The sequence below is a fragment of the Argentina anserina genome, chromosome 1, assembly GCF_933775445.1.
Source record: "Argentina anserina chromosome 1, drPotAnse1.1, whole genome shotgun sequence".
In the NCBI taxonomy this organism is placed as follows: Eukaryota; Viridiplantae; Streptophyta; class Magnoliopsida; order Rosales; family Rosaceae; genus Argentina; species Argentina anserina.
Genome location: NC_065872.1, coordinates 4,118,737 through 4,134,615, shown reverse-complemented (window position 1 = coordinate 4,134,615; position 15,879 = coordinate 4,118,737). Strand labels below are relative to the sequence as shown.

At 35.4% G+C, this 15,879-nt stretch overlaps 3 protein-coding genes across 3 annotated transcripts; 1 reads left to right on the top strand and 2 right to left on the bottom strand.

The window, feature by feature from the left end:
- The first annotated feature begins 3,041 nt into the window (after positions 1-3,041).
- Positions 3,042-4,640, top strand: LOC126789436 (FCS-Like Zinc finger 13-like). The gene is made up of 2 exons (XM_050515593.1): positions 3,042-3,780; positions 3,900-4,640. The coding sequence occupies exons 1-2, from the start codon at positions 3,182-3,184 to the stop codon at positions 4,063-4,065; spliced, it is 765 nt and encodes a 254-aa protein (XP_050371550.1). The 5' UTR covers positions 3,042-3,181; the 3' UTR covers positions 4,066-4,640.
- Positions 4,641-4,838: 198 nt separating this feature from the next.
- On the bottom strand, positions 4,839-9,257 carry LOC126805046 (oligouridylate-binding protein 1-like). The gene is made up of 12 exons (XM_050532140.1): positions 9,079-9,257; positions 8,724-8,785; positions 8,323-8,425; positions 8,053-8,129; positions 7,912-7,973; positions 7,730-7,817; positions 7,507-7,582; positions 7,375-7,405; positions 7,141-7,260; positions 6,293-6,378; positions 5,453-5,626; positions 4,839-5,300 (listed from the first exon to the last, which is right to left on the bottom strand). The coding sequence occupies exons 1-12, from the start codon at positions 9,154-9,156 to the stop codon at positions 5,055-5,057; spliced, it is 1,203 nt and encodes a 400-aa protein (XP_050388097.1). The 5' UTR covers positions 9,157-9,257; the 3' UTR covers positions 4,839-5,054.
- A 2,840-nt stretch (positions 9,258-12,097) lies between these two features.
- LOC126785117 (protein TIFY 10a-like) lies at positions 12,098-13,806 on the bottom strand. The gene is made up of 5 exons (XM_050510718.1): positions 13,495-13,806; positions 13,205-13,379; positions 12,771-13,081; positions 12,614-12,671; positions 12,098-12,492 (listed from the first exon to the last, which is right to left on the bottom strand). The coding sequence occupies exons 1-5, from the start codon at positions 13,640-13,642 to the stop codon at positions 12,360-12,362; spliced, it is 825 nt and encodes a 274-aa protein (XP_050366675.1). The 5' UTR covers positions 13,643-13,806; the 3' UTR covers positions 12,098-12,359.
- Between the last annotated feature and the right edge of the window lie 2,073 nt (positions 13,807-15,879).

Below are 15,879 nucleotides of genomic sequence, written 5' to 3'. Positions count from 1 at the left end.
TCTTCTGTATAGAAGCTTATCCATTTTGATCCAATTACCGATTATAAGAGTTTCGAATAGTTAAGTCAGTAGTTCTCATTAAAGTTTTGTTAGAGTTTAGGGTTTAAGTAGACTGCGTAAATGTGTTTAGTACGGAATCAAACACCATTAGCATGCATGCACTTGAAGTTCAATTAGGGAGCAGAGGTCGATTTTGGTGAATAATCTAATAGATGCTTTATCTCATTCTTATCCAATTTCGGATAATTTAGAGTTTGGTACTTTGGTACAATCAAGTCTAGTCAGGAATTAATCATCAATTTTTGCAGCTGAAGTAATTGAACTAATCGAAGTCGTGAGTGCAAAAGCAAAACTTCTATTGGATCTCTGCTCTGGGCTATAACACATGTATTTAGCCCATTATTGGACTGCTAATTTGATGTCCTTGTTGGATTAATACTCCGAGATACATTTATACTAATTTAAATGAGCGGTTCGATTTTATTAAATATACATTTTATTATTAAAAAAAATATGTTTAGAAATCAGTGGTTGAAATTATATAATAATTTTTATCCAATTGCACTTGGTGCATTGAATAATATTCTCAATCGGGAGTCTTTCTTCTTGCTAAGTTCTTTGAGAATTTGTTTCTTCAGTACCCCTGGTTCTAGAGAGAAAATGACAGGTACGTTATTCACATTTCATTTGAGCTTGTTAGGTGAATTCAAAGTTAAGCACATGGTAACTGCTAGATTCCCTGGAGGAAAACTAAACATATGTCATAAGTTACCCAAACTATGGGGAAGTGTAGACAATGACAAATTTACCAAAAGCTGTTATTTAAGCAGGTACATTAGTAGGTGACGGTCTATTTCATAGTACGTATAGATTTAGACCATGTAAATTCAAACCATTCACCGCTTTTATAAACCCGAAAATTTTGGTAAAAGAGAATTCTAACTACAAAACGGGTCTCCAAAAAAGACAAACATTAAAATCACTTTCAAACCACCTCCCATTAAAGTAAACGAGTAAAATGGAGCTTCATAATCATTAATCATACATATAGAATACCCTAGTTAGAAACCCTAAATAATTGAAGTTGATACTTGATGGCTACGTATACTAACTTTTTCCAATTATGTTTTCATAATTTTGTTGCCTATTAGGACTTTTTATAACGGTGAGAGTTATCTTAGTAGCTATAAACGGCTGAGAATGAACTATAACTAGCTCATTTAATAATTTATGCTCCAATAAGAACTTAGACTTAAATTGAGTTATAAATTTAACGTTGGAATATTTAACGAAATTTTTCTCAACCCTAATCAAATTTAACTATAATTTTTAGTTAAAGCTAAACTTAGGTAACTTTTAGATATTTAGTTGAATATCAAAATTAGCAAAAAACTAACCAAATTTTAAAAATAAAATTAAAATTGCTAGTCTCTTAAATATATCTTTAAAATGGAATAATGGAAATCTTGACGCCTTTCTCCAGCGCACAGTATGATTCCCTTGGAGGAGGTCACTGTCTTTGTAGTGGACTCCTCCGCCAATAGCTACTTCTCATTCACGTGGGCTTTCACGGATCAACCCAATCACATTTCGCCACATGAGAATTTATGGCCCCGCGTGGTTTACGGTTATTTGGACATTTCTTCAGAAAACGAAATGATTGTTTGGGCCGACCGGTAATTGATGCTAACGCCCAATTGACCAAAATGTCCTCATGTATGAAATATTCCTTCGTGAGGAAAAAGAAAAAGTAGATGTACGAGTGTATTACCCATGTAGTAGTAGTACAAGTGAATTTTTTTTAGAGATGAGAGTACAAGTGTTACATCTATAAATCGATGGATTAGTACAACTGAATTAGGTGTGGGATGTATTGATTAAAATGTCAAGTTATGTCAATACCTAACTGTTTTTAACCGAATCACATTTCCAATCAGTTTTGATAGATGCATAAGATGATTAAGGGAAACAATTAAGACTGAATAGAATCATTTGCATGTATGAAAGCAGATTTTTTAATATAATTAGAATGACTTCCTTAAGTGTTAAATATAGTGATATTGATACCACTTTCTATTGACTGAAAAGCTAAGAAAGTCATAAATTATAAGCAGGCTTTAAGCAAGTATAAAATATAGTTATGGCCTTAGGAGGGTGTCTAGAAGTACACTTATTTTCTTTAAAATTATAATTACAATTATGTTTAAATTTACTTAATACCACAATTCTTCTTTAATATTTTCTGCTAATAAAATTGTCATTCATACTAAACGCCGCTATAATCTTTACCCATATTGTATTATAAGTCTTTAATTTTATTCGTTATTATATTGACGTCCGTCAAAATATCTTATCACACTCATGAAAGCGAGTCTTTTTAATAAAAAGGATTGTATGAACACCATGATGGATTAAAAGAATCCAATTTAAACCATAATCAACCCAACTGAGAATAATCAAAATAACAAAAAAAAAAGGTAGAGATCATCGTGCAAAGTTGCAAAACATATAAAGTGGGAATAAAGAAAAAAATGTACTTTGTCTCCTATAATGGGAATATCATCATTTCATACAAGGGCAATCCGGTCATTTGAGGTTGGTAACAACCACCCAAGGGCCTGCATCATTTTCAGTGCCCCCATTTGGGCCCCACACCCCTACATGTCAGTGGGCTCTCTGAAACAACTCCCCTCTTCTTCTTGAGTGGTTTCTTTAATAATTTCTGTTCCCAGTCACACACACGTGCCATCAAACCAATGGCGTTCCTGCCACAAAGGAATCTTTGGTGTGGGCCCTAGTGATCAAGAAAAGGACATCTTCCCTGATTAATAAGGGCTTTTTGACAAGTGACCTTTTTGGGAATCAATTTTAATCAATTAAAAAGTCCATTGAGTAAATCAATGAATGAATCATTGAAGATTTTATTTCTCTCTCTTAAAAAATAAACAAATAAACAAATAATTGATGCTTGAAAACAATCATCAGCCATATAATTCCCAAACCAAACCATGGGCTAAGTCCACCCACTCCATCATAAATTGGTGAACCTAACATAGATTTTAAGAACACCACCCCCCTAAACATTCCCAACATCATCTCCAACATTTTCCCATTTTGCTTCTTCTTCTTCTTCTTCTTCTTCTTCTTCTTCATAGACAGTTAAAACACTAGACCTTCTTTTATGTTGAAGTTGAGCAAGAAACCTTTCCCAATGATTGAAAAGCTCTCAGAAATGTTGGTTTCCGGCAACCGTGCCGGATTTCTTGACGTGGGGTCAAGCCCTAGAGGGCCACTAGACCTCAAGTTGCAGTCTCCTTCTCCAAGTCCAAGAGGTTTGAAGAGTTATGATGCTGGTGGCGTTGGCTTGGGGATAGTAGCTGCCTTGGAGAAGTCGAGTCATAATGGACGTGAGATTCTTCCAAAGTGTGCTGTTTATGGTCACGGTTCCAACCGGTCCAACCCAATTCCGGTCAGCTCCGCTCAGAAATCCGATGAGGGTTTTCATGAACTTGAGGATGAAGATAGTGAGGAAAATTATACCTTTGTGACTTGCCATGGAAGGAACAAGTCCATCACTAAGGTTTACTATGATGGAGGTGACTGCAGAACAAGTACTGAGCACCATGTCAGCTTTGCTACATGTCATGTGACCCATGTCAATCCTGACCAAAACCAGAACAATAAACAAAAACAAGCTCCGCTGTATCCCACATCCGCTTTTCTCAGCTCATGCCATTTGTGCAGCAAAACGCTTGATGGCTTAGATATTTACATGTACAGGTAAGAACCACTATTCTTTGTTCACGTTCAACAAAGTATTGGCTTGCCTTCTATGATAATGGTGACTTTGTTTTAGTTTCTTGATCATGTGGTTGATTTTTGGGGTTTTGGTTTTATAGGGGAGACAAAGCATTTTGTAGCACAGAGTGTAGAGCTACACAGATCATGAATGATGAGCGTAAAGAACAGTGCAGATCAGAAACTTCAAGAAGATCTGCAGATGTTTCAAGCTCGCCTTATTCGAGAGATCAGATTTTCTTCTGTACTGGTATTCTTGCGATTTAGCAGCAAATCATTATTTAACGAAGGCGGCAGCAGCAGAGTACATAGACGGCTAGCACTATCTATACAAAATATGAGAAGCTGTCAATTTGATCATCTTCTATCGGACCCAATCGACGCTAATAACAGAAGAAACAAGGAAAATTTTGATGTATCAGATCGACGATCTTACAAGAAGCGATGACGAATTGACATCTTAACATTTCTTGATAAAAAAACGAAGTTCATATTTTGATTTTGGCTTCAGTTAGATTGATGAAAAACAGATTGAATGCTAGTTTGTCGTATTCAGAAATTGTGATACTAATCGAACAAAATGCATGATCTGGTATCGAGGTTATAGCAGCTGCTTCTGTAACACTATTGCCCTGATAGTATACATGTCGTAATGTCAAAAAATATATCTTTTCCATGTTTAGTAGATAATGCATATGAGGTGAAGGTAAGCTGTAAGCAAGTGGAATGAACCGCTTTGTGTGGCAAGTCAGTTAACAGCGAAAGAAAAGAGCGTGGCCACTGTTTAGTGTCTCATGTAGCAACTGTTATAGTAATCAAGTCCTTTCCAAATGGTGTTCAGATATGATGTATATGTATCTGTATATTCTAAAGTTATTCACTGAAAATGACATCCATACCAAAGAAAGACCTCCTTTGGCGAAAACAGCGAAAATCTCCCACAGAATCAGCCATCAGTAAGTGGGTCGATAAGGGCTAAATGTAGATGGAGAAAGTAGAAATTATCATAACTCATTAAATAAGGAAGCTGTAGATAAACAAGTCATGTCAAAACCCCCCAAACGTAAAACAGAAAAACAAACTAGCCATACAAACAGCAGCTGTAACTTGAGGATAGAGATACAGCGATCTAAAAACTAACACACAAAAAAAAAAAGGAAACTTAAAAATGTATACAAATCCTAAAGGTTCTCAGACGTTCTCTGACAACTTATTCTTCACATTGAGCTACAATGGGGTTTTTCCAACTCTGATTATTACTGGTAGTACATGAGCTGCTGGGATGTTGCTACATTCTTGTATATCGCCTGACTAGCTCCAGCACCACCATGCTGACCCTGGGGAAGCATGAGGGCTTGTGGACCACCCATTTTACTATATGCCATTTGCCGTTCATATGCCGCAAGGTCTGCAGCTGAAAAACCTGGCATATAAGGTGCGGCTGGTGGAGCGAGAGGGTTGGAGGTGGTTCCAGGTGGAGTAGGCTTGCTACCCCATGAACACTGCAATGGAAAAGAAACGATATTGGATGGCGAAGCCAATGACCATTTCACGATAATCATAACACGCCTATGTGCGCATGTATTATACTAAAAGTTCTCTTATAAAAGGACTAAGATGGTGGTGATATTATAATCTCTCAACAAGAATCTACCTTTATTGGTTTTCCACACAAAAACCTAGCATTCCCCATCTGGATAGTTGCAGCTGCTTCAGAATGTGTACTGTATCTCACAAACCCAAACCCTTTATCTCGTTGCACCCTAACATCTTCAATAATTCCAGCACCAAGGGCATGGAAATGACGATGGAGTTCAGTTTGAGTAACCTGCAGATTAATATTAGATTAAACAAATCTAAAGGAGTTCATATGGCGGTTTAATCAGTGGACGAAGCTGAATAACCATATAAACACCCATTGCAGTGCAAAAACATTGTTACAAACTTACAACAGATGACAGGACATACACCAACCCCAATGCAAATGACAATAAATTGAAACTGATAGTAATACAATATGACTCACTCAACTCAGCAAATTATCTCTACACTCAAAGAAAAGCCGCAGGCATATCTTGCCTGTCTTCTTAAACTAATTAAACAGGATTACGTAGCTTGTTGCCTCCCAAAACAAGCCATGGTATTGCATCAAGACAATGAGACAACACGGAAAAAGGACAACTACAGATATCTCTCTTATACCTGATAAACTAGTAGTTTGAGAAGCTGACATCATTTTTCAAAGGCAATGAATTCAATGAACCTTACTATCCCATATATACAGAAATATAATCTAACAATTTTGATCTTCTGAGGATTAAAAAACTCATCCACTCTGATAACCAACTCAGCCACCTTAATCCTATATACCCACAGACAAGGATAAATAGTAGGTAAAACAGATACTTAAAACTAATAACTACCTAACATTTAGGCTGACAAAGCACACCAAAGAATGTAATACTAAGGATGAAAAACTTAAAAAAAGCCTTGCCTCAGGAGCCAAATTGCCAACATAAACTGTGGTATACTGAGGATTATTCTCTGGAGCATCTTCATTAGGCTTCTCCTGACCATCTTCTGCAAGACGCAAAATAAGTATAAGATGGGTAAAAGAACAGACACAAAGGTCATATCTCAAGCATCAACAGTCAACATCCATTGCAATGATGTGGGATCTATGTAGCACCGACACTTCTCGACACTCCGACACTTCCCGTGTCCAACACGCCAAGTGGCGTGTCAGTAATATTAACTTTTCCAACACTTTCCTGACACTTTGATTGACACACCACATCATAATTCCAACACGGCACATCATCATTTTAGATTTAAAAAAAAAAAAACGAAAACTAAACAAAACAAAAAACCCAAATTTTGTTTTCGCCCTATCATTTTCTCTCTCTTCTTTCCTTATATTTATTTCTTTTGAATTGTTATGCAATAGAATGAACTTAAAATTTTAATTTGACGTTATTTCATGTGTTATATATATTTTTGTACGCACTGATAAATATATTAAATTATATATAAATTGACGTGTCGGCGCCGTGTCGGGATCTAAGTTTTTTAGATTTGACGTGTCGGCGCCGTGTCAGGATCTAAGTTTTTTAGATTTGTCATGTCGCGCCGTGTCGGTGCGGTGTCGGTGTCTGGGCTACATAGTGTGGGATTATAGGAGACACGACACATAACCCCATGAACAAACAATATGGTACAGAACCCACCACCAGTCAACAGAATAAGGCACCCCCTAATGGAAGGATGTTGTCTATAAAGAAACTGAAATTTACAACTGCAGAGTAAAGAACAATGATCTGTAGCATTAACGGACATACAAACCTGATGTTCCATTTGTCAGCTCTACAACACTTTTAGAATCAGAACTCTGTTTATCATCATTTGAAGTAGCACCTTTTGTAGCCCAGTTGCACCGAATTTGTCTACTTGCAAGCCACTTTCCTGAAATATCCAGCGAAAGTTAGAGAGCTTACAAATCAACTGCACCAATGAAGAAGCAAAACAACTCAATTATAAAGAGCACAAATTCCATCCAACGAATTATCTTTGTCTTACCATTTAAGTCATTTATGGCACTTTGAGCATCCTGAACCAAGAAAAGAAAACACACCAATATATTCAGTGTAGAAAGGAGAATGAAACACAAAAGTAGAAGAAAAAAAAAACATGCTCCGATAATTCCAGTACCTGGTGAGTCCGGAATGAAACAAACCCAAAACCCCTTGAACGGCCACTCTTCGGATCCCACATAACCCTTGCATCTCTGTAACCATAATACCAAATATCAAGCCCAGTCAAGTTATTCTCAAGTCTCAAAAGTGCTTTCCAATAAAAAGCTTCAAGGATCCAGTACAAATATGCCAAAAATAAGGTTCAACAAAGATATTGAAAGTTAGGAAATTGAGCTTACGAGCAACTGGGGTAAACAGAAAAGCACGCAAACAGTGTGGCATCAGTAACCTCGGCGCTAAGATCACCAACAAATATATTAAAATGACCTGCATTACAACATATTATAGCATGTGAAATTACACCTTTGAAGAAGCTGAAAAACCAAAACATCATTCTAAAAACACTGAAGCATATACAAACCTGAAGTGTCCTCCCTCTGACTGCTTTGATATGCCCAATTAACTTTAATTGGCTGACCAAACCTGAACACAAACAAGAAACTGATACAAAGAATATATAGATAAATAAAGGCATCATGATTCTGTTGACATCTCTACTTACAGATGCCTGCCATTTAGAGAAACAATAGCAAGGGCAGCTGATCGGCGATCATAGTAATCAACAAATCCATAGGATGACTGCATACAGAAGACATTACAAGTTAGCAGGTTTCCAAAAGAGAAACAAAAAGCTCTCTAATTCCTGAAACTCAAACAAAATATACACATGACGCCAGTATCTAATCCTGAAATAAACCAAACAAATGGAACTGCAATCCTAATTTCCCCAATCCTTATGAACATAGGAAAACAGTACAACACAACAACCCACCTTATCTTTCCTAATGAGCTTGCATCCCTCAAGTGGGCCAGTACTAGCAAAAACCTCTTGAAGAAGAGTTTCAGTAACCTGCGGATGAATATTTCCAACATACCTGCATTTCCCAAGAAACAAAAAAAAAACATTATAATATACAATAATATAGCAAAGCTTAATGCCGCATACCTAACAGAAATTGCAAGGACTCATAACACACCCAAACACACAGACATGTACATACAAGCAAAGTGTGCATTCAGGGTCATTATTGCCACAAAACTAACTGTTTCAGCCTTTCAGAGGTTCAGGCAATAAAAAAAAAAGATATTTTACCCAACTCAAATAACCTATAAATATCATATAAATACCCCCCCAAAAAAATGAAGAAAAGAAAAAATCTACATAACACTCACACAGCGCGGCATGTACTTGAATCAAACCGAGGAGGCAGATTCCCACTCAAGATAGGCTCTATCTGCAAAATTAAAAAGTAAAAAAAACTAGCAAAAAAATAAAACCTAAATTTCGAAAATTACACTCCTCACAACACTAAGACCACCAATTTTCCAATGACGCTTACACCCATCTACGTTATATTTATTTTTTCAAACACGTCTTTATTTTCCTATATGTAACAAAATCGTACGAGTTAAAATTAATGCTTATTAAAACAAGTAACAGATACACAGAACAAAATTAGAAATCTAAACGATTGCAACTACGACGAATCAAAACCTAAAATTAATCAAACGGGAGATAGGGGCCTACCTGAGCAGGGGCAATGAGAGCAGGGTGGTGCTGATAAAGCGACTGCTGCATCATCGCTTGCTGGTACTGCTGTTGCATCCTTCTTCCGGCACACTGTTAGCCGGAATTCGTACGGAAACTGATCGGCGATTTTCGGGTTTCGGGGAATCTATTTAGTAAAGGAAGAGAAATAAACAAAAACAAAAACAAAAACCCTCGAAGAGAAGGAAGTCTCTGCCCTTTTATATATGTCTCATCCTTATTTATTTTTCGCAATTAATTAACTAATCTTTTTAAATTGCCTTTGGGTCGGAAATCTACACCTTTTTGGGCAAAGCCCAGCCCAACCCAAACCATATTTCGGAATGCATGTTTACCAACTTAGAATGAGAATGCGACTCTCTTCACTTGCTCTCGCTTAATTTCAAAGCTGTTAGGATTTCAAGTGCTTGTGTGTGATGGGAAGTATTCTAAACCTTAAACTTCATTACATTAGGCCTTTTTAAATGTTAATGGGCTAGAGAGTACGTGTTCCTATTATCCTTGTATTGTTCAGTGAAACAAATTGGTCTCATTCTCCATGAGCAAGAATGCCATCCAAACCCAAATCACCCAACTAAATCAAGAGTGAGTTGAATCGCTTTGATAAGTTTGAGCTAAGCATCACTTCCATTCTCTTTTGTGAATAGTTTACACACTACACTTTTAGTTGTATCATAAATATGTGCCAACAAATATGTTATTATAATTCTGATACAAGCTGTTTAGTTATGTTCATTCAAACCGTTTGATTACTCGTGCTGTGTTTAGAATATGTGATTTCATACTTCATTTTTTATTCAAGAATAAAATAATTTTTATTAAAATAAAGAGAACAATTCTCATATTCGATACTAAAACGAAAAGATTGGACGAGTTGTTTCATCCGACGAAACATATGAATATGCAAATATTATGCAAATTAAAAATGCATGATATCAAAACCACAATTAAAAAAGGCTAAAGAAGAAAACAGACCCTACTTGCCCACCACCGTCAAGTCATCAACATAGCATGTGATGACCAATCGATTAAAAATATCTTCATTCATGCTCACTCATTTTAGGTGCATTTTCCTTATTGAACAAAACTAATAATCCATCCATTAATGAAAGAAAGTTTGTTATTTATTTATTTATTTTGCATGGTTCTATTAATTTTAACGAAGCACTAGTAATAGTGGATCATGTTTATATTGTACTCATATTTTTCATGTGTCAATAATAATCCGTCGCTTATTAAAAAAACTATTTTAAGAAGTCATCGCAGACGTTAACAACGTGACCATATGGAAAAACCATATCAAACTTTTCTATGCAAGATTCTAAGTGCTTGCCAATCTCCACCAAAACGTTACCCTTCGTATAATATCAAACTCATTAAAGTATATGTCTGCCATTATATAAGTTCGATTAGTTAATTTCACCTACTTGATACATAGTACATAGTACTTTTCTTCCATCTAAAGCAAAGAAAACTATTCGGGGGCAATTTTCCTTGTTCACGTTTGAATCCGCGTGAGCTTGACTTAAACAAGTCCAACTTCTCCACACCTGAATAAACAAGGCAAACTGTTTTGGCAGAATCCCATTATTCAAAGCAGTAGTAGGAGAAGCTTGGATTCAAGTTGGACAATTGAGGCTAGTTTCAGATGCAGAAATGATTGTTCTTGTTGGGGTTTTGGAGGAAATTGGCATTTTTTTTCAGAGATCTTGACGTTTAGAATTAACTATATTTAGCAGAAACTGGAATATGTATGAGGGTTTGAATTACTCAACATCCACAATGGGGACTCCTTTGAATTTGTGATTCAAAATGTCAGCATCTTGGGACATTTTAAGAGGTTTCGTGTGGATTTCTACTAAGTGAGATAGTCAATCTTGCAAACCAGTAAATCAGCAAAGATCTAGTTGCAACAACAGTTGTTGAGGTGTTGGAACATAAATAATTTATGATCCGACTCCTATTTTGTTAGACTAGAATAAAACACATCCGATTAATGTTGATGTTAATTATAATTACAATATAATCTTTTAGTTGCAATGATGTTATTGCAAATATTGGAGATATTGAGCAGGAAGTTACCTGTAAAGAGAATAATGTTTTTTTATTTTGATTTTAACAATTACATTTTTGTTCATGAATTATATAATCTCATTTTATAGTAACATATGGTGCAATGGTGTTTATATATTTTCACACTCATTTTAGTTGACAAATTGAGTTTTTGTTATAAGAATATTAGATAAGATTTTCATGAAACTTAAAGAATACCTAATAATCTTTTTACGGTAAAAACACACTACGTTTATCTTCAATTTATTTTGCATTACATGACGGTTGGAGATAAAATGTAAAAGATATACGAACATCCGAGGTTTCAATTAACCATAAATGGAAATATCGAAGCGTTGTGGTTGTGTGTATGCCCAAAAAAGAGAGGGGGCATCTTAGCAACAAACTTTGGACATGTAATCCTTCATGTTGATCACTACACATGCCTTGTTTGCACTATAATATCTTCTTTTACTTTATGTAATAGCCACCACAAGAACAAAACGGGCCACATAAAAGTGATGAAACTAATGGAAAAGATAAATGAGCTGAAATTTATACTCTAAAAATTATAATCCACATTCAAATCACTTAAAAAGAAAACATGGAGGTAGATTACAAATTTAGGAGTGGAAATTTCATCTCCCAAAGATAAAAAGGATTTTGAACAACTTATTTAAAATACCGAGAGTACATTTGTACTAATTTAAATGAGTGATTAGATTTAATTAAGTATATATTTTTATTATTATCAAATAATAATATAATATATTAATAATTGAGATTCTATAATAAAAGGGTGTCACAACGTCCTTACTGTCAATCATTTTCCTGAAACATCACACAATCGGTGAACATTTAACATGCCTCAGGTGAACTATCAAGTATCAGCTATTTGTTCTTATCTGAAGACGAGAGACATTACGAATTTATGATACACCCACTAAGAAACCGAATAGTAATTTTTTTTTATCATTGATCGAATTCCTTTGCTTTCATATGGAGCTTAATTACAGAAACTGGAAATTTAATCCACAGTTAGATGTTCTACGGCGAGTTCGACAAGTCGAGGCAAGCCTTGGAGCAAGGGAAACGAACAACAGGACTAGACGAAAATCCGAGTTTCTTAAAGCCACCAAAATTGAAAAAGATAATAGCCGGAATTGAAATCTGCAGGAAGCCTAAGTATGCATCATATGATCAAGGAATCAGATTACTGGGTCGGCTGAGCTGCCAATCCTAACCATGACTTTTCCTAACCATGACTTGCTACCGGCTGCCGGCTTCGCAAGGTCGGAAGAACCGGGGCTGCTCATTTGATATGGAGCTATGTTGTTGATCCTGTAAATTTGCAAGTATACATAACCCCCAATTAGACCCTAAAATCATCACAATAATCTCAAATTCGAAACCTAAACCAACGTAATCCAAATTGAACAAGGCAGGATTGGTTTTAGCTTACCTATCCTTCCTCTTGGCCAGGAAGCGCTGAAGTGAAGCTTTCCTCTGCATTGGTATATCTGCAATGACAGCAAAACCAATTCAATCTCATCACAACCATGTTACACATACAATTACTTCATATTCGAGAAACAGAGTGACTAGATCGGAAAAATTACCAGTAATGAGCGGACGAGTCGGGGTCGGCTTGATGGCCTCCGTTTGCTGCATCACTTGACCGAACTCAGGGAAATGATTAGAGCTCGGAGGTGGAACCGGGGCAGTGCCGGAATTGACCTGAACATTCCCAAATTGAGAATGAAAATCAGAAACATGAACGGCCTGCTGGCACTTGGAGCTTTCCTTGCTTGCGAACAGCATCACCTCCATCGCCTTCTCGGCTGGTAAATCATTGAACACATGAACTTTCCCTTCATAAAAGACGGTCATCTGCCCCTTCTGTGGCTCCTCTGCCACCGTCTTCTTCATACTGATCCACAAAATCCATAATCAGTACAATTTTTCTAATCAAAATCATGTTAAATCTTTCAATATCTGAACCAATAAAACAAATATGACTCCAATTCGACTCTAGTGTACTTGAGCATCTTACGTCTCTATATCACTCATCCTGGGCAGAGAAGAAGACCCAAACCCAGCTCGCTGAGGAAACAAATCCATGGATTTGTAGCCTCTGGCAGCATGAACATCTCTAGAATTCTCCATGTCCGCAAAGAAATCTATCGGCTGCTGCTGCTGGGCCCTCTGCCGGAAAATCTCAGCATGCCCTACATCCATCAAACCAAAAACAAATAAAACTCTAACGCGTGCAGTTTTAACAAAACCCAAAACCAGGACTCGGGTATAGATAAAAACTGTGTCTGAGCTGAAATGATGACTGACCATTGGCATTGGATAGCTGCATGTCGAGGTTGAGATCGCCAAGCTTGGAGCCCTTCTCCTTGAGGAACTGGTATAGCATGCTGCAAGTTGAATTGAAGGTCGGCGGCTTCTCCACCGCTCTCATCATCATCTCCGACGAGCTCGACATTTCCCGGCTGCTAAGATTGTTTCTAAAAAGTTTACCCTTCTAAACCCAAACGAGGACAAAACAAAGCAGTCGGGTCTTGTTCTTGGTGCTGTGTGCGTCTCTCCCTATATTTATACCCTTCTTCTTCTTGGCTCTGCTTTATGGCTTTATCTTACAGAGGAGAGAGAGAGAGAGGGGGGAAGCTTATCTATATTTATTGATTACGGAGTATTATATTTCTATATAAGTGATGATATTATTTCAAAAATGAATATTATAATTGGGTGGTCTATGAGTTAAAGCACGAGGAATATATGGCAAAGCTTTGGGTTCTTCGCAACCTCCCAGGTCGAGTACGTGAGATTTTTTTTATTATTAGTTTTTAATTACAATTTCTGCCATCAGTCGCCGTCAGCTTGCCATTTCAAACACGTGCTGTTTGCGTCACCTAATAAACACCTCCCATGTAACATAATTGCCTCCTTATATGCAACTTATTCACCGGATTGCCATCTTCATGTTCGTCAAAAGTGAAAGTTTCCCATTTTTGGTTAGATCATTATAATTTACAAAGGCTAAATTTTAAAACGGTACGTGATATTCAGAGCAAAATTGTTAATAATTTAAAGATTATTAATCTCATTAATTACACTTACAACATAATTTTGAGGAAACTTTTTATTACACAGACAAAAAAGTGGGAGATAAACAATATAAAACGAGTAAGAGTAGGTTTCAATTCTTCATCATTACTGAGAATACAAACTTACTCTTAAAAGTATTTTGGTAATCGTATCAACTAACCAAGTAAATAGCAATATGTATCAAAATTATATCTAATTATGTTGTTTATGTACTTATATGATAATTTTAAAAGTAAAGTAACATTGATGATTAGTGAGTCAAATGTCATATACTGTTATTAAAATTTAGTCATTTACAAATTACCGTATTGATAAATCATTTACATCTTTCATTTTCTTGTCAAATGGAGCGGTGGTGTAAGGCATTCTCCAATTTAAAGGGTTATTTGTAATCTCATGGACTATAGATATTATTTATCGATTTGATATTAATCGTTTTCGTTACAATATAGTCCTTTAATATTTTTTAAATGTGTTTTGTACTTTTTAATTTATATACTATTATTGAATTATAATTTTACTTTAATAAATTATAAATTTAATAAATGTATTATGAAAGTTTAACCATAAAAATTAAAATTACATGAAATTTAACTAATTTAAGTTACATAAATTATAATTAAATAATTATAAAATACTAAATTCATGATCATTTAGTGTATCAGTCGACATTTTCGGATACTAATTATGATCGGATGGCGAGAATAACTAATGTTGCCTACATTTTTACATTATATTTTTTATTTTCTCTCCATCTCCATCATAATACTCCTTAATTGTTGAAGTAAAATTGGTAGTTTGCATAGATATGATTGCCTCTTCTCTAGTACGCTCTCTCTTTGCTCTCTTTTTTTTTCTAAGCATTCTTTCCTCTTGGACCTTCATCATAGATTCTCTTATGCTGCATATGTGTTTTGAAATTTATAATCCAACTTTTACTTCCGCATCTTTGTTTTTGGCAAGTTGTTTTCTCGCCGCATTTCTCACAATTAAGCATATCAATCGATATATCTGAATAATAGTCATTTGTATATATTTTTAATTATACTTATTTCTGGAAGCAAAGTTGGAAATTATTAATTCTATTTTAAATGATTATTATTTGTCGCTTTTATTTATAATGCAATTATTAGTTTTAATAAGTGATTTTTATTGATTCATTAAAAATTATTAGTTTTATATCAGTAGTGTTGTATATTTAAGGAGTTATTACATTAAAAATACAAGTTTAATTCAAGTTTAGTGTTGTAGACTTGTAGTATATTATTTCAACAAAGAAAAATACAGTTTTTATTTTTCAAATAATTAAATATATATATTTACTAAATAACGTTGATATTTATGAAATTATTCACCCAAAAAAAAAGTTTTTAGGCGGGACTCACATGTTTATGGCCCTTTCGGGTTACTTCTGGCACACTAGTAAATGAGTTGGAGACGAAGTGCACCATAATGTGGAAATTGTGGTACAATAGTCCATGAGTTGGAGAAGACCTAAAACTTTAGGGGGGGGGGACAATTTTGTTCAAACTTTTGGTTGCTCTTGTGTCATTCTTGAATAACATGCTTTAAGAGTTGTGGGTAAAAAGGGGAAAACTATTTTTGATTATCTAC